At 43.7% G+C, this 24,385-nt stretch overlaps 1 protein-coding gene across 1 annotated transcript in view; it reads right to left on the reverse strand.

The window, feature by feature from the left end:
• Positions 1–2,756: 2,756 nt before the first annotated feature.
• The window catches only part of CERCAM (cerebral endothelial cell adhesion molecule), a 52,120-nt gene continuing 30,491 nt past the window's right edge, over positions 2,757–24,385 (reverse strand). Inside the window, exons 9-12 of the mRNA XM_077478730.1 lie at positions 16,994–17,126; positions 12,555–12,682; positions 11,074–11,277; positions 2,757–3,380 (exon numbers count right to left, since the gene is read on the reverse strand). Coding sequence (XP_077334856.1) covers positions 3,143–3,380; positions 11,074–11,277; positions 12,555–12,682; positions 16,994–17,126 — 703 coding nt within the window. The 3' untranslated portion in view covers positions 2,757–3,142. The remainder of the gene's footprint in view (positions 3,381–11,073; positions 11,278–12,554; positions 12,683–16,993; positions 17,127–24,385) is intronic.

Here is a 24,385-nt window from a genome sequence, read left to right on the forward strand (position 1 = left end):
CCTCCCCGCCGCCGGCCTCTTCTCCCGACTTCGGGGGTCTTGTCCCCCTCTTCGGTTCTTCTGCCGGGCCACCGCGCCTTCTTATAGCTCTTTTAGAGGCGGTGGCCCGGTCTTCTGTCGCCGCTGTCGCCTTCCGGTCGCCTTCCGTTCTTCTTCTTGTTCTTCTTCTTCTTCTCCAGGAGATGTTGACACGTCGCTCTCTCCGGCCAGAATGCCAGAGCCGCGCTGTGCGGCCACTTATATAGTGACAATGGGGCGGTGTCACATGGTATATGTCACATGGGTTGGTCACATGGTGACCCCGCCCCCTTACGATGTCCTAGTCCCCATGTGACATCAACCCATGTGACCAACCCATGTGACATATACCATGTGACACCGCCCCATTGTCACTATATAAGTGGCCGCACAGCGCGGCTCTGGCATTCCGGCCGGAGAGAGCGACGTGTCAACATCTCCTGGAGAAGAAGAAGAACAAGAAGAACGGAAGGCGACCGGAAGGCGACAGCGGCGACAGAAGACCGGGCCACCGCCTGTAAAAGAGCTATAAGAAGGCGCGGTGGCCCGGCAGAAGAACCGAAGAGGGGGACAAGACCCCCGAAGTCGGGAGAAGAGGCCGGCGGCGGGGAGGAAGAAAGCCGGACTCCTCCGCTAGCAAAAGAGCTACAAGAAGATAGCGGAGGAGTCCGGCGAGAAGACCCCCGAAGACGGAAGACCCCCGGAGCTGTGCAATAAAATATTTTATCTCGTGTGTTGTGTTTTTTTTTTGGGTACTTTTATTTTACAGGTGAATGGGTAGGGGTACATTGTACCCCATACTCATTCACATAGGGTGGGGGGCCGGTATCCGGGGGCCCCCTTATTAAAGGGGGCTCCCGGATTCCGATAAGCCCCCCGCCCGCAGACCCCGACAACCAACGGCCAGGGTTGTCGGGAAGAGGCCCTTGTCCTCATCAACATGGGGACAAGGTGCTTTGGGGTGGGGGGGCCGCGCGGCCCCCCCTTCCCCAAGGCACCCCCCCATGTTGAGGGCACGCGGCCTGGTACAGCTCGGGAGGGGGGGCGCGCTCGCTCGCCCCCCTTTACTGGCCGGCCGGGTAGCGTGCTCGGACAAGGGTCTGTTGTGGACTTTGGGGGGACGCCCACGCTGATTTTTTCCGGCGTTGGGGTTCCCCTTTAAGTCCATACCAGGCGGCGGGGCCAGCGACGTCTCCTTCGCGGGCCCCGCCTACCTGGAGACGTGCTCGAAATGAGCAGACTTTCCTCCGAGCGGGAACAGTTTGCTCATTTCGAAAGTGGCCTACACAGGGGCGGACTGTCCGCTAAAAACCAAGTTTCAGCGGACAGTTTTTCGGAATTTCCGAAAAACTTTGTTCGTCAAACTCTCCGCTGAAGCCCCACACACGAGCGGACTGTCCGCTGAAACACTGTTCAGCGGACAAAGTTGAGCGAACAGTCCGCCCGTGTGTACGCGGCCTAAAGATTAGGCTGGAAGCTGGAAAGTGGGGGCAGCAAGATTAAGGTCACATTCACACCTGAGCATAGCGTTTTCAGGCAGAAAATGGCACAATTTTACCGCAATTTTGCGGCGTTTTGCGCGATTTTGTGCAGGGCAAAAGGTCCCCAATGTAAAAAGAAGAAAAACGCCCAAATCTGCCCGATTCGAGCGACAAAAAAGGGTCCAGAACTTGTTTGAGCTTCAGGCGACTTGGAGTGGAGATGTGAACCATCTCCATTGAAAATAATAGTTTTTTTTCCCCTCTAGCATTTTGTAGCTTCAGGCTTCAAGCTACAAAATGCCCAGGTTTGAATGGGGCCTTAAGGATAAGGCCGCGTACACACGGGCGGATTGTCTGCCCAACTAAGTTCGTCAGACAATCCGACAGACAGTCCGTTCAACTTTTGAATGAACGGACTTGACCACACACGATGAGCAGACAGTCCGCCGAAAGCTTGCACGATGACGTGTACGGCACGTACGACGGGACTAGAAATTCGACGTCCAATACACTGCAATGCAACCTTCGGCGTGTAAATCCTTTCTGAGCATGCGCCATACTTAGTCCGTCCAACTTGCCTACACACGAGTGGACTGTCCGCTGAAACCAAGTTTGGACGGACAAAATTACGGAAATTCCGAAAGACTTAGTCCGTCAGACTGTCCGCTGAAAAAGTCCGCTGAAGCCCACACACGAGCGGATTGTCCGCTGAAACACGGTTCAGCGGACTAAGTTGGGCAGACAATCCGCCCGTGTGTACGCGGCCTAAGTCTACTTGTCATACCAACCTTGCTTGGTTGGTAGAAGACTTTGACAAGGTACTGGGCAGAAGAGGCCATACCAACCTATTCATGCTTCCACAGATCAAGGGTGCACAGACAACCCTGCAACCTGTCCCAGCTGGTAGTAGCTTCCTCCTCTGCCCATGTGCCACAAAATACGATTCCTGTCTTTGAAAAAGCCACCCGCCACTTGGTGGCACAATAGAGTTCATGGCCTGATTGAAGACTTTTCACCTATGCACAGAAGAAGAAACTACCCGTCGGAACTCCACTGAAAAGTCAGTCGGGAAGACCGTCGGACCTAGTCTGCCGGAAAGTCCGGTCGTGTGTACACGGCATAAGGGTCAAGGTGGTGATTGGTGGTGGTAAGAAGATGCAATTCTTCCAGCCACCAATCCCCAAGACCCGTATGAACAAGGACCTGGACTCTAAACTGTAGTGTTTCAAATACATTCAATTCTCTCTTACACATTACTTGAAACAGCAACAAGAATCTTTATATATATACAAAATATATATTTTAGGGTTACGAATGACCGTCATTTTTTTTGTTGATCCTCAGTCTAAGGAGATGTTTTCCCATAATCTGAATAAGCTACCACATCTGCCTAAATAAATTGAACATTTTCTGGACAAAATCAAATAAGTGAAAAATGGAATGGCTCCTGATAAGTTCATATTTCTTTGTAATGTTTAATGTTTCCAGTACCGTTGGACCTCAGCAAGGATGGACCAACAGGGCAAATCCCTCTGAGAGCAGAGAAGTCACATCAACAGTGAAAGTTTCTTTCCACGCTGCTGACTTCTTTTCCAATGGACGTACCAAGCACCAGTGAAAATTGTTCAGCAAATATCCTAAGATCACAGCTCGTCCCGTAACGGTGACTGCATCCCGCTATGTACATTTCTCCTTATATCCTTCAGTGTCTTCTGTGATCCGCTCCAATCCGTTTGCACGTTGTCATCATCCCAGAGGGTGGAGGTCTCGGTGTCACTCTGCCAGTTGGGTTCTCCGGTGTAATGGATTGGAAAGACGAGTAGCGGCTGGACTGAGAACACTCTTAAGTTTCGGTTGGAAAAATAGCTTTTGTATTCCTCACTGGGGGGAAAAAGTCAGAAAAAAAAGGTCAGAGGTAAATAAAAATATTAATGGGAGGTATTTAGCAGCTAAAATATTACACAAAGTAACAATTTATTTCTGCTGTATGGCCGACTACAAACCTCTATTTGGTTACACCTCTTGGTCCCATTTCTGTCAAGAGCAATGGCACAGCCATCCACCCATCCCCACATGTCAGCATGCTAGGTGTTATCCTGGACTCTGAACTCTCCTTTCAGCCCCACATCCAATCACTTTCCAAAGCTTGCCACCTCAACCTCCGAAACATCTCTAAACTACATCCCTTTCTAACCAATGAAACCACAAAGCTTCCGATTCACTCCCTGGTCATCTCTCGCCTTGACTACTGCAACTCCCTCCTCATTGGCTTACCTGTTAATAGGCTATCCCCCTTCAGTCCATCATGAATGCTGCTGCCAGACTCATCCACCTTACAAGCTGCACAGTCTGCTACCCCTCTCTGCCAATCCCTCCATTGGCTGCCACTTGCCCAACGGATTCAATTCAAAATACTAACATTAAGTTACAAAGCCATCCACAACTCTGCCCCCAGCTACATCGCTAGCCTAGTCTCAAAATACCAACCTAATCGCCCTCTTTGTTCCTCCCAAGACCTCCTGCTCTCTAGCTCCCTCATCACCACCTCCCATATCCGTCTCCAGGACTTTTTCCGAGCATCGCCCATCCTCTGGAATTCACTACCCCAATCTGTCAGAATGTCTCCAAATTTATCCACTTTTAGGCGATCCCTGAAAACTTTCCTCTTCAGAGAAACCTATCCTGCCTCCATCTAACAACTGCACTATTTTCTCCATGAGCTCACCCCCCACAGCTATCACCCTTTTGTATAACTTGACCCTCCCTCCTAGATTGTAAGCTCTAAGGAGCAGTCCCGGAATTCATTGGACTTGCGTGATGTCCAATCATAGTCCAATCATAGTCACTGCCGGGTCCAGGAGGAGGCGGGATAGTGGGCGGGATCATGTGACGTCCTAAGACTTGGGTGTTAGGCACCGCCGCCCACGTGTCTGGACTGGACTTTGTGCTCACTGCTCAGATCGATCCCCGCTAATGCGCAGTGCAATGTCGCACTCTCTGATCATCTGAATGATTCAGAGGAGAACAGGGTGAAAGTGTTGTGGTCAGACCAAAATCAAGCTCTTTGACATCAACTCAACTGACCGTGTTTGCCTATGACCCCAAGAACACCATCCCCATCATCAAATATGGAGGTGGCAACTTTACTGCATCAAAAGTCACGATGGATGGGGCCCATGCACTGTCAAATCTTGGGTGAGAACCTCCTTCCCTCAGCCAAGGCATTGAAAATGTGTCATGGATGGGTATTCCAGCCTGACAATGACCCCAAACACATGGCCAAGGCAACAAAGGAGTGGCTCAAGAAGAAGCACATTAAGGACCTGGAGTGGCCTTAGCCAGTCTCCAGACCTTAATCCCATAAAAAATATGTGGAGGGAGCTGAAGGTTCAAGTTACTAAACGTCAGCCTTGAAACCTTAAAGAGGAGTAGATGAAAAGTCAGCAGCTACAAATACTGCAGCTGCTGACTTTTAATAAATCGGACACTCACCTGTCCCAGGGTCCAGCGATGCGGGGGAACTAAGCCCCGCTTGTCCCCCCCTCCGCTCGGCGGCGACTGTGGGCACCGGCTGTGGCTTCACAGCCGGGCACCCACTGCGCATGCGTGATTGGGCGTGCAGTCATCTGGGACCTGCCACATGTCCCAGGTGACTTACAGGAGGGAGGGGGCAGAGCTGAGCCCTTCCTGCACTGGGGGGAAGTGACATCAGGAGCCCTGGCACTGAAGGAGGCAGACTATGAGGGACCCCCTAGCAACAGGCATTTAGAGGCGAGTTAAAAAAAACCAAATTTTTTTTTTTTTTTAGGAATTTTTATCTTTTTTTTTTTTTTTGTGTGTGTGGAACACAACTTTAATGACTTGGAGAGGATCTGCAAAGAGGAGTTGGACAAAATCCCTCCTTAGATGTCTGCAAACCTGGTGGCCAACTACAAGAAATATCTGACCTCTGTGATTGCCAACAAGGGTTTTGCCACCAAGTACTAAGTCATGTTTTGCCAAGGGGGGTCAAATACTTATTTCACTCATTAAAATGCAAATCAATTCATAACTTTTTTTAAATGTTTTTTTCTGGATATTTTTGTTGTTCTTCTGTCTCTCACTGTTAAAACAAACCTACTATTAAAATTATAGATCATTTCTTTGTCAGCGGGCAAACGTATAAAATCACCAGGGGAGTATGAATCTTATTTCTTTAGCACAGCTTGACATTTATGTTTTATTCTAAGGTCTCCTTTTATAGTTACTTGTAAATTCCCCCAGCTCTACCTGCTGTTAACGATTTTTTAAACCGTTCAATTTCATGTGCCCATCTGATCAGGGTATTGCTGGGGCGCTTGATTTGTACATAGGTTGATGTGACCCTTTTCTTCCTGTTACTTCATCATATTATATGTTTTATGTACTTTACTTGGGTTATAAACCATGCCCTCTTTGAAAAAAAAGGAATTACAAAAAAATAAATAAAAAATCAGCAGGGGATCAAATACTTTTCTTCCTCACTGTATATCATAAAGAATAATCAAATCAAATCCATAATATATATATATATATATATATATATATATATATATATATTACACACACACACATACACACATATACTGTAGAAAAATTCACCAACAATCATATGAAAGTGGCTTACATAAATATATAAAAAGTAGGTGTGCTTTAAAATAAAGCTAATTGCATTTTTTTGCATCAACTAAATAAATGTATATAAAAGTACAGTACGAACATGAATTTTGTACAAGTCTATCCACCAATTTAAAGCTTCTCAAAAAATTTCAGTGACAAAATCACAGCTATCTTAGTTGTACACCCCATTAAAATCTACCACGTGCTCGCAGCTTAATCAGTGGACCCTATACATTAAAGTGTTACTAAATCCACAACAGTGAAATCAGTCTGTATATGCAGTAAGGCATGTTTGTTATACTCACTGTGGAACCTAAGGGGTTAATCCTCTGCATTGTGTAAACAGGCTGTTTAATCCTGTCTTCTCTGATCCACCCCTCTTTACACTGTCCCCAGTATATTTCCTGATAATACAGAGCCAGGGGACAGGCTGCACATGCTCAGTTTGGTGCGTATTGCAAGAGAGTTTTTTTTCCTCTTGGGAGAGTACATGTGATCAGCACAGGGCCAATCAACACTTTCCAGAGAATCAAGGGTCCTGCATCCTGATAGGACAGTTGTAAGGTATATATAAAGCTGCGCCAACCCTCTAATAAATACAATGTGAAATAAAAAATAAATAATAAAATAAGACTGATACAATTATGCAAAAAAAAAACTCAAATAATGTGTAAATAACAAAAAGGGCCAACAAAATGGGAAAAAGAGAGAAAAAAGTCCAATCTAAGAAGAGTTCATAAGTGAATCCAAATAACGGACGTTAGTGTTCTTAAATGACAGCACCACAGTGGTTCAACACTTTCCAAAGCGCGTGAAGTGCCCGTCACCATATGTTGAATGCGAGGTGGGTGCTGCTGCACTGAAGACTCCATCTCCGGGCGATCCCCGATCTCCCTGATCCCATCTCCTCCCTCCCTGCAGCAGCCGGCCAGCTGCTCATCCATTGGGCAGCCAGTGTGATCGATCACTGGGAAGAAGAAGAGGCGATCCCTTGGATCTGTGGTCCCTTTCTTTTCCGTGGGCCTCTGAGTGCTTTTTATCGAGACCACTGAACAGATTACTATCTTGGAAATATCGCTAAGAGATGGAGTGCTGACCCAGCTGAGGAAGGTTAACCTGGATGTTATCCACCGACCATTCATATATGCTTCATTTCATATATTTTCTGGTAAGCGCATTCAACATATGGTGACGGGCACTTCACGCGCTTTGGAAAGTGTTGAACCACTGTGGTGCTGTCATTTAAGAACACTAACGTCCGTTATTTGGATTCACTTATGAACTCTTCTTAGATTGGACTTTTTTCTCTCTTTTTCCCATTTTGTTGGCCCTTTTTGTTATTTACACATTATTTGAGTTTTTTTTTTGCATAATTGTATCAGTCTTATTTTATTATTTATTTTTTATTTCACATTGTATTTTTTAGAGGGTTGGCGCAGCTTTATATATACCTTACTACTGTTGAATGCCATATCGCATTTATTGCTGCTGCCTATTTTGTTAGTTTGTTAATTTTACACTATTTTTCCTAGCGCGGTTTACATTTTTCCTATCCTGATCGGACAGTCAGTGCAGAATGAAAACTCCTCCTGCAAGTTTTAACCAAGCACTTATAGAAGTCACAAGACTGCTATATACTGCTGATGAGAAAAGGTATTTAGCAGTTTATATTTACTAAAATAATTGCATTTCCATGTTCTGTGTACGGTGGGAGACCAGATATAGGGAATGCAGGCTCCTGGGTGTAGCAACACTTTAAAGAGGTCTAATATGGTTTTAAAATAGGGTATCTGTGTTTCCTCCTCAGCAAAGCTTTAAGACAGGATGACACTCTTTTCTCCAAACTCACACCACGGAATCATAGCCTCCATTCCACCAGTGCACTACATTAACACATTTTTAAAACATCACATATGCCAGGCATATGCAACTAGTGGACCTCCAGCTGTTGCAAAACTACAAGTCCCATCATGCCTCTGCCTCTGGGTGTCATGCTTGTGGCTGTCAGAGTCTTGCTATACCTCATGGGAATTGTGCCATGTTGAACTTCCAGTGACCAGTATGAGAGTGTGAGAGCGGTAACATCAAATTTAACACACCTGCTCCCCATTCACACCTGAGACCTTGTAACACTAACGAGTCATATGAAACCGGGGAGGGAAAATGGCTAATTGGGCCCAATTTGGACATTTTCACTTAGGGGTGTAATCACTTTTGTTGCCAGTGGTTTATACAATAATGGCTGTGTGTTGAGTTATATTGAGGGGACAGCAAATTTACACTGTTATAAAAGCTGTACACTCACTACTTTACATTGTAGCAAAGTGTCATTTGTTCAGTGTTGTCACATGAAAAGACAGAATAAATAATTTACAAAAATGTGAGGGGTGTACCCACATTTGTGAGATACTGTATCTCTCTATGTATATATAAATCTTTTTTTTGTGATACAGCAGGGATAAGTGCAGTTAGGAAGTCCATTGAAAAGGGAGAAGCTGGGATTTTGTATTGTAATAAACGTGAATGACATTAACGTTTCAGTGCTGCCTCGTACATCCCCCACCACCTTGCATAGCATAACTCCAAGCCAAGTGGAGGGGGGAGGGGGCTCAGATTCCGCAGAAATAAATGGCAGGCCCCGGAGGCTCATAAGGAGATTAAGGACAGGTAATTGCTTTCAGGTTCTTTCACATGGACAGCGGGCTCTACCACCCCTCTGAAAAGTGATCCGGGGTGATGCATTATAGTCAGTTTACAGGCTTTAAAATACATTTTTCTTTTTTCAATCCCAATGGGGACTTTACATTGAACTACAGCTCTGCAACCACCATAGCTGTCTTTGGCATGCAATTGCAGCATCCCCCTAATTACTTCAATGGCCGATTTTGACTGGCAGGGTCATCTGTCAAACTTGACATGTCGAATTAAAATTAGCGAACCGTAAGGGAAAGCATCGAGGCAGTAGCAATATAAACAGACCTGAGTGCCCTCCATGTCCACTTCAATAAGTCCATACTATACTTTGGTTACTGTCAATATACCAAGTTCTTCATTACTATGGCTAATTAAACCCCTATGAAGGGAGGGGGATTTAATAAAACTGCAGAGTGTAAAATCTGGCGCACAGAAACCAATCAGCTTACAGGTTTTATTGTCAAAGCTTAAAGGGGTTGTAAAGGCAGAATCTTTTTTATCTTAATGCATTCTATGCACCAAGATAAAAACCCTTCTGTGTGTAGCAGCCCTTCTAACACTTACCTGAGCTCCATCTCTGTCCAGCGATGTCCACGATTCCCTTGGCCGTCCGGGACTCTTCTCCTGATTGGCTGAGACACAGCCGCAGCGCCATTGGCTCCCGTGGCTGTCAATCAAAGTCAGTTAGTCAATCAGAGGAGAGAGGGGATGGGGCTGAACGGCAGCTCCATGTCTGAATAGACACACGGAGCTTCAACTTGGCTCAGGTGCCCCCATAGCAAGCCGTTTACTGTGGGGGCACTTGACAGGAGGGAGGGGCTCAGAGCAGTGAGGAGGGACCCGAGAAGAGGCGGATCCAGGCAGCTCTATGCAAAACCAACTGTACATAGGAGGTAAGTATAACATGTTTGTTATTTAAAAAAAAACAAGACTTTACAATCACTTTAAAGCAGGGGTCTCCAAACTATGGCCATCCAGTTGTTCAGGAACTACAATTCCCATCATGCCTAGTCATGTCTGTGAATGTCATTGTTTTACAATGCCTCATGGGACGTGTAGTTCCGCAACAGCTGGAGGGCCGTAGTTTGGAGATCCCTGCTTTAAAGTGTTACTAAACCCAGGATCCAGTCTTGTGACTTCTATCAGTGTCCAGCCAATCACTGGTTAAAGCTTGTAGGAAAAGTTTTCTGATTGTCCTTTGAGACTGTAAGACTCCTGACCCTTTGCCTGGACAGTGCCGATTGGCCCTGTGCTGATCACATGCACCCTCCCAAGAAACAAAAAACCTCTATAGCAATACACGCCAAACTGAGCATGTGCAGCCTGACTCCATAGACTCTGTTATCAGAGATTATTAGGGGACAGTGGAAGGAGGGGAGGATCAGAGAAGCCAGGATCAAACCGACCTTTTTACACAATGCAAAGGATTAACCCCTTAGGTTCCAAAGTGAGTATAACAAGCATGCTTTACTGCATTTACAGACTGCAGTAGGTTTAGTAACACTTTAATTTAACAAGCTTAAAATATAAGCTGATTGGCTACTGTGCACCAGATTCTGAGTGCTCCGGTTTTAAGAAATCTCCTCCTAATATTTAATGCTAGTACTTGAGAAGGTGGGCTTTGTTGTTCTAATGCTGGCAACACACATTCCAACTCTTGTCTTACAATGCAGTCCTCTAATGTTTTAGTTGTTAGATATTTTCAGCAATGTTACTGCCAAATGTTTTTCTTACCCCACAAAACAAAAAAAGTGATTTTACAATACTGATGACTACCACACAATCACACGGCACATGTGTTATACATTTCACGGCTAATCCTTTCCAGCTCATCCATGTTCTTAATTAACTGCATCTTATGCAATCTGGAAATTGTCAACATTTCTGCACAGTTTAAAGGCAAACTTTGCTTCTGAGAATTCCAGATCCCTGATTATCCTCAGCTTTAGCCCTTTCAGAGTTCAGCATGCAGCAAGTAAAGTCAGAATTCTTCATACGAAAATGAATTTAAAGTCAGTGACTCAAAAAAGTCGATGACAGAGGGCAAGCCTGACAGCCAGGGAATCTGCATTTTCAGAAGGAGGTTGGCAATGGCAGGCCATGGTGTTTATGTACAGGTTTTCTATAAACTTGATATCCTGTAAACTCTGAATGTAAAGCACGGGGCTAGCATCAGCTTGATGGAAAATAAATCTATAAGATCTATGAAGTTTGGTGCCATAACAGCCACCAGGCTACCTACTTTGTGTGTGTGTCTGCCATGATAGGCAGGAATTCATCCACTGGGAGCATCTTAGATAAGGGCTCAGCATTCAGCAACTTCTGTGCCCCCTGCAGGGAGATCATATAACAGAGAGTCCAGTAGGAGTAATCTGCCACTACCAAGTTTCGCACATTCTCCACCGCCTTCTCAGGATCTGTAGTGACTTGTTTTCTTCCAATGTATCTGTTAGGAGATGAATGGTTAGCTGGCGTCTTACCAGAAAGTAACATGAGCAAAAGGAATACTGGCAGCCTTAGTAGTAGTATGGCAAGGAATATGAACTCATGGTATCCAATCAGCAGGCAGTGATCTGACAACAGTAAATACTGATTGGTTACTACGGAATGCTGCATATTGCATACCAAAATTGAATAAAGCTGCCTATAGGTGGGTAGAATATTGAACAAAAATTCAATAGAACTGAAACGATTGTTCTATTTTGTAATGGTTAGTGTGCTCAATTTGACTATTGATATACAATTTTTTATGGAAAGCGCAAAAAAAAAAAAAAAAGGGTCATATTAGAAAAATGTTCATTCTAACAACATTCTACAACCTTAACTAGAAAAAGGAAGAGCACCACAACACGGACTATAGCGGTACCTAAACAGGATTTACGCCAAAGGTTAATTTCTAATAATTGTATTATTCATCAAAACATATATTAAATACGTATCAAAGATAAAACTGCAGACATATGTTCATTAACAGCTGAATGATCACAGCTGTATTTCATGTCATATACGATGGTTGACGCGCTTTGCAGTTAGCTTCTTCAGAACCACACATGTATGACCAAAGAACCTTAAATGTAGGTCTTGTATGTATGCAAAATCATCCACCCTACTCCCTATGTTCATTCTTGGGGGAATACACCGCTACGGTCTGATTTGGCCTGTTTGGTCTTTTAGGGGGCTGTACATATGTAAGTCATGGTGCTTCCAGCCTTATTAAATCCAAATTAACATTTTATATGTAAATACTGAAGTAAGGCATATGCGTGTCTGTGCAATAAGGCATATTATGCTGTTTAATGACTTTGCTTACCTTCTGTTTCTCCCATATTACTTCTACATTTAAGGTTCTTTGGTCATACATGTGTGGTTCTCAAGATGCTAACTGCGAAATGCGTCAACCATCGTATATGACATGAAGTACAACTGTGATCACTCAGCTGATGTCACCGGCTGCATGCACTTGAAATATCTCCTAAACTGTAGAGGTTTAGGAGATATTGTCACTACCTATAGGTAAGCCTTATTATAGGCTCATCTATAGGTAAAAGTTTGCAGAGGAAGTTTACTTCCTGTTTAATGAAACATTGAAAATAAAAATATATACAGATGATAGGTGGAAAATCTTTGATACAGTATTACACTACTGAATGATCATGTACATTTTAACTATTTTTCTGACCATCTATGGCCAGCTTTAACTTGTATATATTTGTGACACCTTACATCAAGTCCCAGTCCAGCTGGGCTGTGCGAACTTCACTCAAAAGACGGATCATCTTTCGCTTGAAAAACGGTTCAAAACGCACATCATCTTCAAACACTAGGGTCACTTCCAGCTGTTTATCTACAATCTAATATAAAAAACAAAGTCAGATTTAACAAAAAAAAAAAAAAAAAAAAAAAAGAGTTACATTTTTTTTTCCATCCATATGACTACAATAAAGTGTATTTATAACTAACATTCCTCCTTATAACCTTCCTCGCCACTCTTCTCATCCTAGTACACACCTCAGTGTAAGTCTTCCCCCGATTGATCCTGCCACTGCTTGTTGGTGGTCCAGCAGTGTTTATGGCTTGTTTTCTGATGGGGACCTAAATGTTTCTAAAAATATGTGGGTGTCAGAGGCCATTCATCACATAGTAGGTAAGGTTGAAAAAAGACACAAGTCCATCCTATGTGTGTGATTATATGTCAGTATTACATTGTATATGCCTGTATGTTGTGGTCGTTCAGGTGCTTATCTAATCTTTTTTGAAAGTATCAATGCCCCCCCCCCCCCCCCCCGAGATCACCGCCTGTGGAAGGGAATTCCACATCCTTGCCGTTCTTACAGTAAAGAACCATCTATGTAGTTTAAGGTTAAACCTCTTTTCTTCTCATTTTAAATGAGTGGCCACAAGTCTTGTTAAACTCCCCTGGCTGTCTGCATATATGTGGTTGTTGATTGTAAGTATATACGCAGGGGTAAAACATAGTGATTTCCATACCAATCAATTAATTAGAAACAAACTTTCATTAGTAACTTACAGGACAGGTGACTATGGACATTATTTTTTTCGGAGGACTCGCTTTAAACTATAAGGTACACTAGCCTTGAGATCAGCACTGGCAGTTTCTGGGACACAATCCTTCTAGTAGTTCTGACCGCAACACCAACCCTCCCTATATATCTAATCTTATTGATAACCCTCCCTATATATCTAATCTTATTGATAATCCCTACAACTTTAACTCTCCCAATTAATCTAACACTAACCTTCCCTGGTTCAAACACTAACCCTTCCTGTAACTCTCTAACCTTCTGTATAATCACCAACCTGAAATGACCCCCCCATTACACTAAACCCCAACACTAATCCTCCCTATAAATCCAATATCAATGATAACCCTGCCTATAACTAACTCTCTCAATAAAACTAACCCTACTATTAACCTTCCCTGTACCCCCAGCACTAACCCCTTCCTGTGACCCTCACATTAACCTTCTATATAATCCCCAACCTGAAAAGTAATGCCCCGTACACACGATCCAAAAATTGGACAGATCGACTTTTTTCTCTTACTAGTGGCCAGTAGAAATTGAATAGGTTACTAAAGTAACAAAAATTCTTATACAACAGAAAAAAAAATTGAGAGTGATGTAATGTGTTGTAGTGTATTTGTATTGTATTGTATTTTCGGATGACAACTGTACTGACTAAATGAAAATCGTACGATCTGGCATCATACGAGGAAAATTTTCACGTTTGTCCGAATAAACAATATCGGATGAACTGTCGTGATCGGCTCTCAAAAGCTCTGTACCAATGATCCGATTATGGTACGATCGCATCGAAAAGCGTTATTTTCCATACGATTTCCAGGTCGTGCATTCAAGCCAAAACCCTCCCAGCCATGACTAAGTACTAACGTCTGAAATGCATAGATTGTTTTTACAGCTTTGGACATGTATTTTCAATAAAGGAATACCATTTTTTGCATGTCATCCTGAGTGCCGACCATCCCTTTCCTAACCCTCCCTATAAGTCTGACCCTAACACTATTCCAAATATCATCCTACCTGTAACTCTATCACTATCTGTGACCTTTACACTTACTTACTTTACACTTACCCTCCCCTATAACCCGCAAACCCAAAAACTAACCTTCCCTATAAATCTAACCCCAACACTAATATATGTTCACATAAGTTGGACTTGATGGACTTGTGTCTTTTTTCGACCACGAGTATGCAGAGCACCAGAGGATGTAAATACTGCATAGGGGCCTTACAAGCTGAGCAGTTTCTAACATGCTTAGTAAAAGAGATCTACTGTCATATTTAGCATTTTTTTCAGCGCCACATCTGTCTATTTCAAGAATGGAATGTCTTCATAAACTATACTTTACAGAACTGACAACTTACAAACCTCTTCTACTGCAGCTGACCGAAATTTCTTTTTTTATTGCATCTATATACTTTGAAGTAAGCTGGTCATAAAACAAACACATATGGGTTGCTACTACAGACTGCTTTCTGGAAAAATATACTGCCTGGCTGTCTCTGGCTTCAATATCTTCAGGAGCAACTGATCTATGCAGATCAGGAAAGGCATAAGACTTTATGTTTGTTCCAGTGACTCAAAGTGTTGAAGCCAGATTATCTGCACGACAGCCAGGCAACTAGCATTTTCAGAAGGAAAGGTCCACATTGGCAGCCTTTGTATCTCCCATAAGATACTTTTAAAAGTGAAGTATGGCCAACATCTCTTGTGGGTCACAGGAGTGCACTTACTGTTTGCTGCACTCTTATGACGCAGAATCGGCTGACAGCACACTAAAGCCTGCTGTCAGCTGACGTCACAGACTCTGAAAGGATCCTAACCATATTGTCGGGATTCACCCAGCTGCCTGATTGGCATCTGGCTCCAGCTCTGAACGTGTGGCTGATGGCCAAAGCCAGCTATTCCAACCCCCCTCTCTGGTGAGTGCTGGAGGGGCAGAGTGAAGAGCGCTGACTAACAGTCAGTCACTTTTCTCCTCTTCAAGAAGGCTGAGAATTGAGTGATCAGAGATCGTGTGACCTCTCAGTTCTAATGCCCTGTACACACGATAGGCTTTTCAGACAACAAAATCCATGGGATTTTTTCAGAAGATGTTGGCTCAATTTGTCTTGCATACACACGGTCACACAAAGTTGGTCGGAAATTCTGAACGCCAAGAGCGCGGTGCCGTACAACACGTACGACGAGCCGAGAAAAATGAAGTAGCCAGCTCTGCTCTTCTGCTTAATTCCGAGCATGCGTGGAAATTTGTGCGCCAGAATTGTGTACAACAAAACGGATTTTGTTGTCGGAATATTTGAGATCCAGATCTCAAATTTTGTATGGCTCCCAAACAAAATTGACATCCTTTTTTTACCCACAAATAGAGCTTTCTTTTGGTGGTATTTGATCACCCCTGCGGTTTTTATTTTTTGCGCTATAAGCAAAAAAAGAGCAACAATTTTGAAAAAAAAAATTATTTTTAACATTTTGCTATAATAAATATCCCCCAAAAATATATATAAATTTTTTTCCCTCAGTTTAGGCCAATACGTATTCTTCTACATATTTTTGGTAAAAAAATAAAAATAAAAACTTGCAATAAGCTTATTGATTGGTTTGTGCAAAAGTTATAGCATTTACAAAATAGGGGATCGTTTTATGGCATTTTTATTAATAATTTTTTTTTTTTACTAGTAATGGCGGCGATCAGAGATTTTTATTGTGACAGCGCCATTAAGGCGGACACATCGGACAGTTCTGACACATTTTTGAGACTAATGTCATTTATACAGCAATCAGTGCTATACAAATGCACTGATTCCTGTGTAAATGACACTGGCAGTGAAGGGGTTAACCACTAGGGGGCAGTGTAAGGATTAAGTATGTCCTGGGGCATGTTTCTAACTGTGGGGGGGGGGGGGGGGGGGGGGCGTGGCTACGTGTGCCACATCACTGATTTCTGCTCCCAATCACAGGGAGCAGAGATCAGTGACACTGTCATTAGGCAGAATGGGGAGATGCTTGTTTACATTAGTGACTCCCCGTTCTTCCTCTCCGTGAGGCGATCACGGGTATCCCCGTGGCGATCAAGTCTGTGGGACCCGCGACCCGACTCACGGAGGTCCTGGTCGGCGTGCACGTGATGGCATGGCGGCAAATTTAAAGGGACATACAGGTATGCCCATTTGCCCAGCCATGCCATTCTACCGACGTACATCGGCATGCGCCGGTCGGGAACCGGTAAATATACAGTACATGCAATGTTTTTTTTTTCCCCCCATTTGGTTTTAAAGTTTATAATTAAAAAAACAAAAAAACTGGGCATTGCAGCACGAGGTGCGTTGTAAGCTTGTTCTAGCATCACATATGCATTCATGATTAATGTAGGTGTGAAGCCAACAATACAAGGAAAACGTTTGTGTCTTATTGGTCCCTATCCGGCTTAAGGTTATAAGATGACCACTTCTGTAGATGATGGAGAAGAAAATGTGTGGCCAATAACTATCCAGAGAAAAGCTCTCTCTCTATACCTCTACTGATACTAATGGTGAATCCTGCCCTAGCTACAATACGACATGAACTCTATTATATGCTTATACGGATTTGTTTAAACAGAATAAAACAGCAAACCTTACCTCTTGCCAGATCTTGTAATGGCTCAGAAAACAGCCCACCTCCCCTTTGGTAAGAGTCCGACCAGAAAATGGATCATAAAATCCCGGCAGTAGATTTACTCCCATACGTTTGATGTGACTGCTGTTCAAAGCACTGGAAGAAATTGAGAAACAGATTTTAAATACTACAATGGGACAGTAATAGATACTTTCAATGTCAATGACTGGTTACTTCCAGACACTAGGGTTGCACCGATACTAGTATTGGTGACAATACTGAGTATTTGCACAAGTATTGGTACTCGTGCAAATGCACCGATACCTGAAACCGATATGCCCCATACACACATACATACAGAAATTCCAAAGGAAAAAGTCAGATTGGATTATGTTGTCGGAAAATCCGATCGTGTGGGGGCTCCATTGGACTTTTTCTGTCAGAATTTCCGACGGAAAAAGTTTGAGAGCTGGATCTAAAATTTTCCAACAACAAAATCCGATCAGACTTTTTCCAATCATGTGTAGAGAATCCCGACGCACAAAGTGTCGCACATGCTCAGAAAAAAATTTGGAGACGAAAGCTATTGGCTACTATGTAGTCCCGTTGTACGTTATGAACGTCACCTCGTTCCGAACGATCGGATTTTCCGACAACCGTGTGTATGCAAGACAAGTTTCAGCCAAAATCCATTGGAAAAAATCTGACGGATTTTGTGGTCGGAATGTGTATGGGGGGATTACTTTCAGGCTATGCTCTTTGAGCTGTCAGTGGGTCTCCCTAGTGTTAAAGAAGTCCGGTAATTGGAGCTGTCAAAAAAAAAAAAAAAAAAAGCATGTAACAATGTTTATTAACAACATTGATCAGCCCTGAAACATCAAAATAAAAAGTAACATTGTTTCTTTTTGTATATTTCTGTTTCTTCATCTGCAGATCAAATGGGATGAGCAAATGTTCTTCTGTTTAAACCCTTAATATACTGTAATCAGCCTTAATTAACTCCCTATTCTCCTCCATTTAAATTATTATTTACTTGCTTTTTTTCTTTTGTTCACGTCTATTTTATAAACGATAAACAATTAAAACTTTTTTTTTTTGTTTGCTTTGTTAGTGAATATTTTTACACATATATATTAACATACATTTATACATTTCATATTGAAAAAGCGCTCAATTTAAAAAAAAATCTATTTAATTTGTAAATAACTTTTCAATGCTTTGTACCATTGCTGACAGCTGAATTTAAAACAAAACAGTTGCGGTAGATATTGGTAATTGGTATCGGCGAGTACTTAAAAAAAAAAAAAAAAAAGTATCGGTACTTGTACTCATTGTTAAAAAAAAATGATATTGGTGCATCCCTACCAGACACAGTTATATATGGTACAAAATATTGACACACAAACTGGGAGATGTATAAAAAATTTGAGACTAAAAAATAAAAAAGCTACAACCTCTACTACAGCCAAATAGTAGAAATCTTTCCCCAGGATCTGCCCGGATGCCCTCTAGTCTTTACTCATCAGTCCCGCTGTCTAAGCCCTTGTACACACGGTCGGACATTCTGACAACCAAATACGTTGGATTTTGTCCGAAACTGTTGCATACACACAGTCGGACAAAGTTGTCGGAAAATCCAAATGTACATAACGTGATGACGTTATTTCGTTACGACAGGACTACGTTCAGTCTAGTAGCCAATAGCTTTGGTCTAGGAATTTGATCTGAGCATGCCGTCGGAGTAGGCTACACATGATCGGAGTATGTCCGATCGGAGCATTTTGTCGGAAAATTTTACGGACAAGTTGGAAAACTTGGTCCGACGGAAACAGTCCAATGGAGACCACACAGTCAGATTATCCGACAAAACGGTCTGATAGGACACATTCCATCGGAATATCCGACCGTGTGTACAAGGGCTTAAAGGTGCCCGCCAATCCAACATTAAAGCAGACCTGTCATAAATCTAGGTAACCCTGAGTATATGATGTAAAATGCATAAGCAGAGGCCCCTTACATCAGTCCGTATATCCACAGATGCATGCAGCTGAGGAAATAATATGCAATCTCAACTTTTCCTTTAAAAGCTGAACATGGCAACACCCCAAACAGAATAGAGCTCCATTATTGGTCAGTGAGATAGCCCATAATTAAAGGACAAACAGAAATGATCAAGAGGTAGTAGGGGCTGACCTCAAAAGAGAATGGCAGCATAACCTGAATTCTCCAGCTGACAGAGACTTATCTGACGAAAACTGAGGTTTCTTCAATCCTCCCGCGCACCATGGGTACCTCCTTACCGTAGCTCCTCTGCCTGCTGCTTTAGGTCTCCCGGAGACATAGCTGGCCGACTCAGCCAGAATATTCCGGAAATGTTCCGGACACAAGCCGGCAATCTGGCGTCATCACGGGGCCCACCTCAATCAATAGGCCAGTCTCATGGTTCCAGCCCGCAGACCCCTCTGGATAATGCAGGGATAATCCTTACTCCTCAGATACAACCCAGTCTCCAGGATCTCTGTTCTGTGGCAACAGATTAAGGACACCCTCATGACAGCCCTCACAGCAGCGATCTCGGACCTCAAGATTGAAATCCAAGCAATGGCGGGCAGAGTCCAAGAAGTGGAAAAAGTGACGGCGACTCACTCCTCCATACTCCGCTGCTACTGTCAAGTCATAGACACTCACACCATGCAGCGGCGAGACCTCAATCGCCACATGGAGGACTTGGACAATCGCGGCAGGAGCCATAACCTCCGGATAAGAGGAGTGCTGGAATCGATTGCTGCAGAACATCTCCTAACAGAAGTGACAAGCTTATTTAATACCCTGTTGGACAGACCACCCGCTACACCAATAGGTATGGAAGGCATACACCGGGCCCTTCGTCCAAGAGAGATTCTGATCCTCCCCGTGATGTGATATGCTGTGTGATTGACTACCAGCTGAAGGAAGAAATCTTACAGAGCACACACACTACTTCCCCCGTTGACACACAACGGAACAGACATCCATCTCTTCCAAGACCTTTCGAACATCACACCTCAACGCAGCAGAGAGCTGCGCCCTCTTCTGGAAGTCCTACGTCTCAAGGGGATTCCATACAGGTGGAAGTTCCCCTTCAGCTTGTCTGCATCCACCGAGGGCCGGTCCGCACTGCTCAGAGTGTGAGAGGACTTACAACAAAAACCCCCCTTTTTTTTTCTTTTTTTTGTTCTAAACGTGCATGTGAACATGTAGGTAATATGTACACATGTATGTGAACCATCCAGCTTGCCTTAACTTCATATGGTTGGGGCGGTGATCTGTGTGGGTACAAATCCCTATCCAAACTGGGATAGATCCCCACCCGTAGGTTCAAACACTCAGTTCTAACAAGCATTTACAAACATTTTACCACACCTCCTGTGGGGATGCATGTTCATGGCTAACACACCACGCTAGACGCTTACGGTATAACAAGACGCCTCCCATTTCACCACCGAATTACACACCATCCACGCTTATCGCTTCTGGGAGTTGATAGCATGGAAGGATAGCCTCAATGGATCACTGCCTCACCAACTAAAAGACCAAGGGGGCCAAGAGACGCATGCCCCCTAAAGTAAGGTATGCTTTGGCTTTATCGCTCCCTTTTCCCACAAATTAGTGTCCTTCCTATTGATCCCCTCCTCAATAACACAGCTACCACTCTGAAATGGCCTCACGACATCCTACTTTAATATGTATACTTCACACAAAACAGATTTGAGCTTGGTTGATGAAACCGACATGTCTCCACTATGTATGAGCCTCCCGTCCTCTGATACTCCTACTGAGGCCCCTCACACAAAAATAGGAACTCACATAATTATCAAGACGCGAGGTTACTCATACAGAACCAATAGGATCTCGAGCTCTGTTGAGCTAGCTTGGAAGAAAGGCACTCTTAATATATCATCGGAACTAAACATTCACACTAGGTTGACACACTACATACAGGAAGAGTCACGATGACCAAGGAACGCGATTGAAAACCCCCCATACATTACTCATACATGTAATTTGTCACTTCTCGCACGGGTAACCCTACGCACTCTTACAGCCAGACAGATAATTGGTCCTCATGCAGCCGCTGATTTCTTCAGCCACACTAACCAAGCCCCTAGGTCTTCACACAAAACACACAAACCCTGGCCAACTCACTCGAGGCCTCCTAACTTGACTTACTTCCCCCCCTTAGGCTAGCGAGCGATAGGCATATTCAGACCTAGACGATTTACAAAGTACACAAAGACTCCGACACGAAGCCCGGAAGTGGGCCTTGATTCGTTCTCTGACCAACCCAGATCACATTATAGCAAGTGGTACAGAATAGACAGACACACCTTTTACCAATCCAAGGGGGCAGATAACTTGTTATCTTGTTTGTTTTTGAATTGTTTACCTCTCACAATATACCATATTGGGTTTCTCACAGCTCAATGTTATTACCTGTTGTTTCAGTTAAATTGTTTAAGGCGACACTCCGTTCTGCCTACTTAAAACCCCAAGAGAACTTTAACATCGCAGATGCACCCCACACACATTCCTCTAATAGCTATATCCTACCTCTGATGAGGATCACCATTCCACTCCTTTCCTACACTCTCTCGAGCTATTATGGCTTACCAAGCGCTCACCCATCCACTTGACCCCATATCTCGATTTCTCTGTATCTCCAACCTCCTCTTTCCATATCATATTATATCTCTCTCTGTTCGGCGGGTGATATCTCATACCTAAATCCCACCACTCTCCGCCGGTTCTAGTAACTCCCCAACCAGCGGTACCTACCTAATCTCTCTTGATCGATACCCCTGTCTTCGTCCCTCACCAATGTCCCTCATCCTTGGACTAACGAGCAGGTTCTTGCTAGTCAACAAAAACATCCACTTTTTTCCATAAGCTCTCCTAGCACTCGCTCTCACGGACTCCCTCAGACCTCAATACCCCCTAGACACTTTTCGCCATCCATTCCCTTAACTTCCCCCCTTTTCCCAAAATGAACACACACCCCGGCATTACTCGCCAATTCTTTATCACCTGGTCCTTCCCTCCGCAGTCTCTGTACTTCACCAATACCAATATACACCCTTGCTTCTTCATTATTTGGGAATTGATGCGCCCACAAACAATGCCACAAGCACACAACAAATCCAAGACAAAAATTGTCTCTTTAAATGTACACGGACTTAATCTCTCATCCTTCTTTGCTCACAGACAATGCCATTGCTTCCAACATAAACGAAGGCTTAACACTATACTTTCGGGAGAATAACTCCCCTGACGTCTCATCCATGTTGAGATGGGAGGCGCACAAATGTACTATACGTGGTGAAATCATGGCAATATCGGCCAAACTAAGAAAAGAAAGAAATGCATAGATCGCAAAATTGACCACCCGAATACCAAAGTTAGAACGTGCTCATAAAAACTCCCAAGCACTAGAGATCCTCTCGGAACTGCTCCAACCTAGAAAAGATCTATTGGAGACACTAAACAAACACATAAAAAAGAAACTATGTACTCTCCCAAAAAACTTTATACGAATACGGCAACAAATCCAGCAAGTTTCTGGCTAGAGTGCTTCGAGCAAAGAGGGCATCCATGACATTCCACTCCCTAACTGACACACAGGGCAATAAAATAACATCTAATGACCAAATAGCAGACCAGTTTCTTTACTATTATTCTTGCCTATACAATTTACACCCTGAAGGCTCCCAGAGTGACGATTCCTGCAGACTACAATTAATTTGAGACTTCCTCAGCAAATACAGCCCGGGCCCCTTGTCGAATGAAGCGGCCAGTGACCTAGAACAACCTATTTCACCCACAGAAATCGACATGGTACTTAAACAACTGAAACCCGGTAAAAGCCCTGGTCCAGACAGGCTGACAACGGGTTATTATAAAACCTTCATAAACACGCTTAAACCTAATTTCTTGTCCAAATTTGATTCCCTATCCTCAGACAACCTCCCCCCCCCGCCCTCAAGATCTACTAACAGTACATATCACAGTGATCCCTAAGCCGAACAAAGACATGTCGTTGGTGACTAATTACCGCCCAATTTCTCTATTAAATGTTGACCTAAAAATATACGCCAAAGTCTTGGCCAATCGTCTCTTGCCTCTACTGCCTAATCTCATCTCACTGGACCAACTAGGCTTTATACCAGGCAGAGAGGCAAGGGACAATACGATCAAGGCCATTAACATTTATAAATGGTTATCCTCCTCTCACCAACAAGGGTTTTTTCTTTCCCTGGATGTGGAGAAGGCTTTCGACATGGTGCCCTAGGACTACATGTCGGAAGTACTCAAAACAATTGGAATACGAGACCGCATGCTTCAATTCATTATGGCCCTTTATGCCTCTCCAACCATGAGGATCCGAGTCAATGGGCACCTGTCGGATGCCTTCTCCGTATCTAATGGGACTCGTCAGGGATGTCTGCTTTCCCCCCTAATATTTGTCCTCACCCTAGAACCATTTCTCCAATGCCTAAGGTCCAAACCAGACATAAAGGGAGTGACAATGTCGAATAGTACATACAAGCTCTCTGCCTTCACAGACTACATCCTCTTATTCCTGACAGACCCACATGTCACTCTAACTAACCTACTTACAGACTTCAAAATGTTTAACACCCTCTCTAACTTACAAATCAATTTCACAAAATCGAAGGCCCTGAACATCTCTTTACAGAAAGAGGTGCTTACACTCTGCCAAAAATGTTTCCCGTTCAGATGGAATCGAGATGCAATCACCTATCTAGGGATCAATCTACCCTCCCATTTATCGGACCTGTATTCTAAAAACTATCTCCCAATCCTGCAACGCATTCAGAAAGATCTTAAGGCTTGGCTGACTGGAATTTTTTGCTGGTTTTGAAGGGCTTCAATAATCAAAATGAATATTCTCCCGAGAATATTGTACATCTTACAAACAATCACCATAAAGCTACCGCAAGCCTTTTACGCTTCATACTGTAGAGCCTGTAGCGACTTCCTATGGGGCAAGGACCACCCTAGGCTTAGCTTCGAAAGATTAACCCTACCCAAGCTAAAAGGTGGTATCGGCCTCCCGGATATCGCCAAATACCAATGGGCTTGTCAACTGACGAGAATAGTGGACTGGAATGTCCACAACCACTCGAAAGCCTGGACACACCTTGAATACGAGTTAACCTCAATCCCGGTCCGACAGTTACCCTGGATTAACCCAAACAATATCCCTTTGGTCTGCAAACAACACCCCTTAATTAGTAGCACTCTACAAACCTTTCAGAAGGCTTGCCAATCTCACCGTATCTCCTCCACACAAGGTCCACTGACGACCATACGTCACAACCCGGAATTCCCAGCGGACCTATCGAACACAATCCTAG

Source organism: Lithobates pipiens, unplaced genomic scaffold (assembly GCF_037356315.1).
Source record: "Lithobates pipiens isolate NorthernLeopardFrog02 unplaced genomic scaffold, aLitPip1_a1.2 Scaffold_1, whole genome shotgun sequence".
NCBI lineage: Eukaryota > Metazoa > Chordata > Amphibia > Anura > Ranidae > Lithobates > Lithobates pipiens.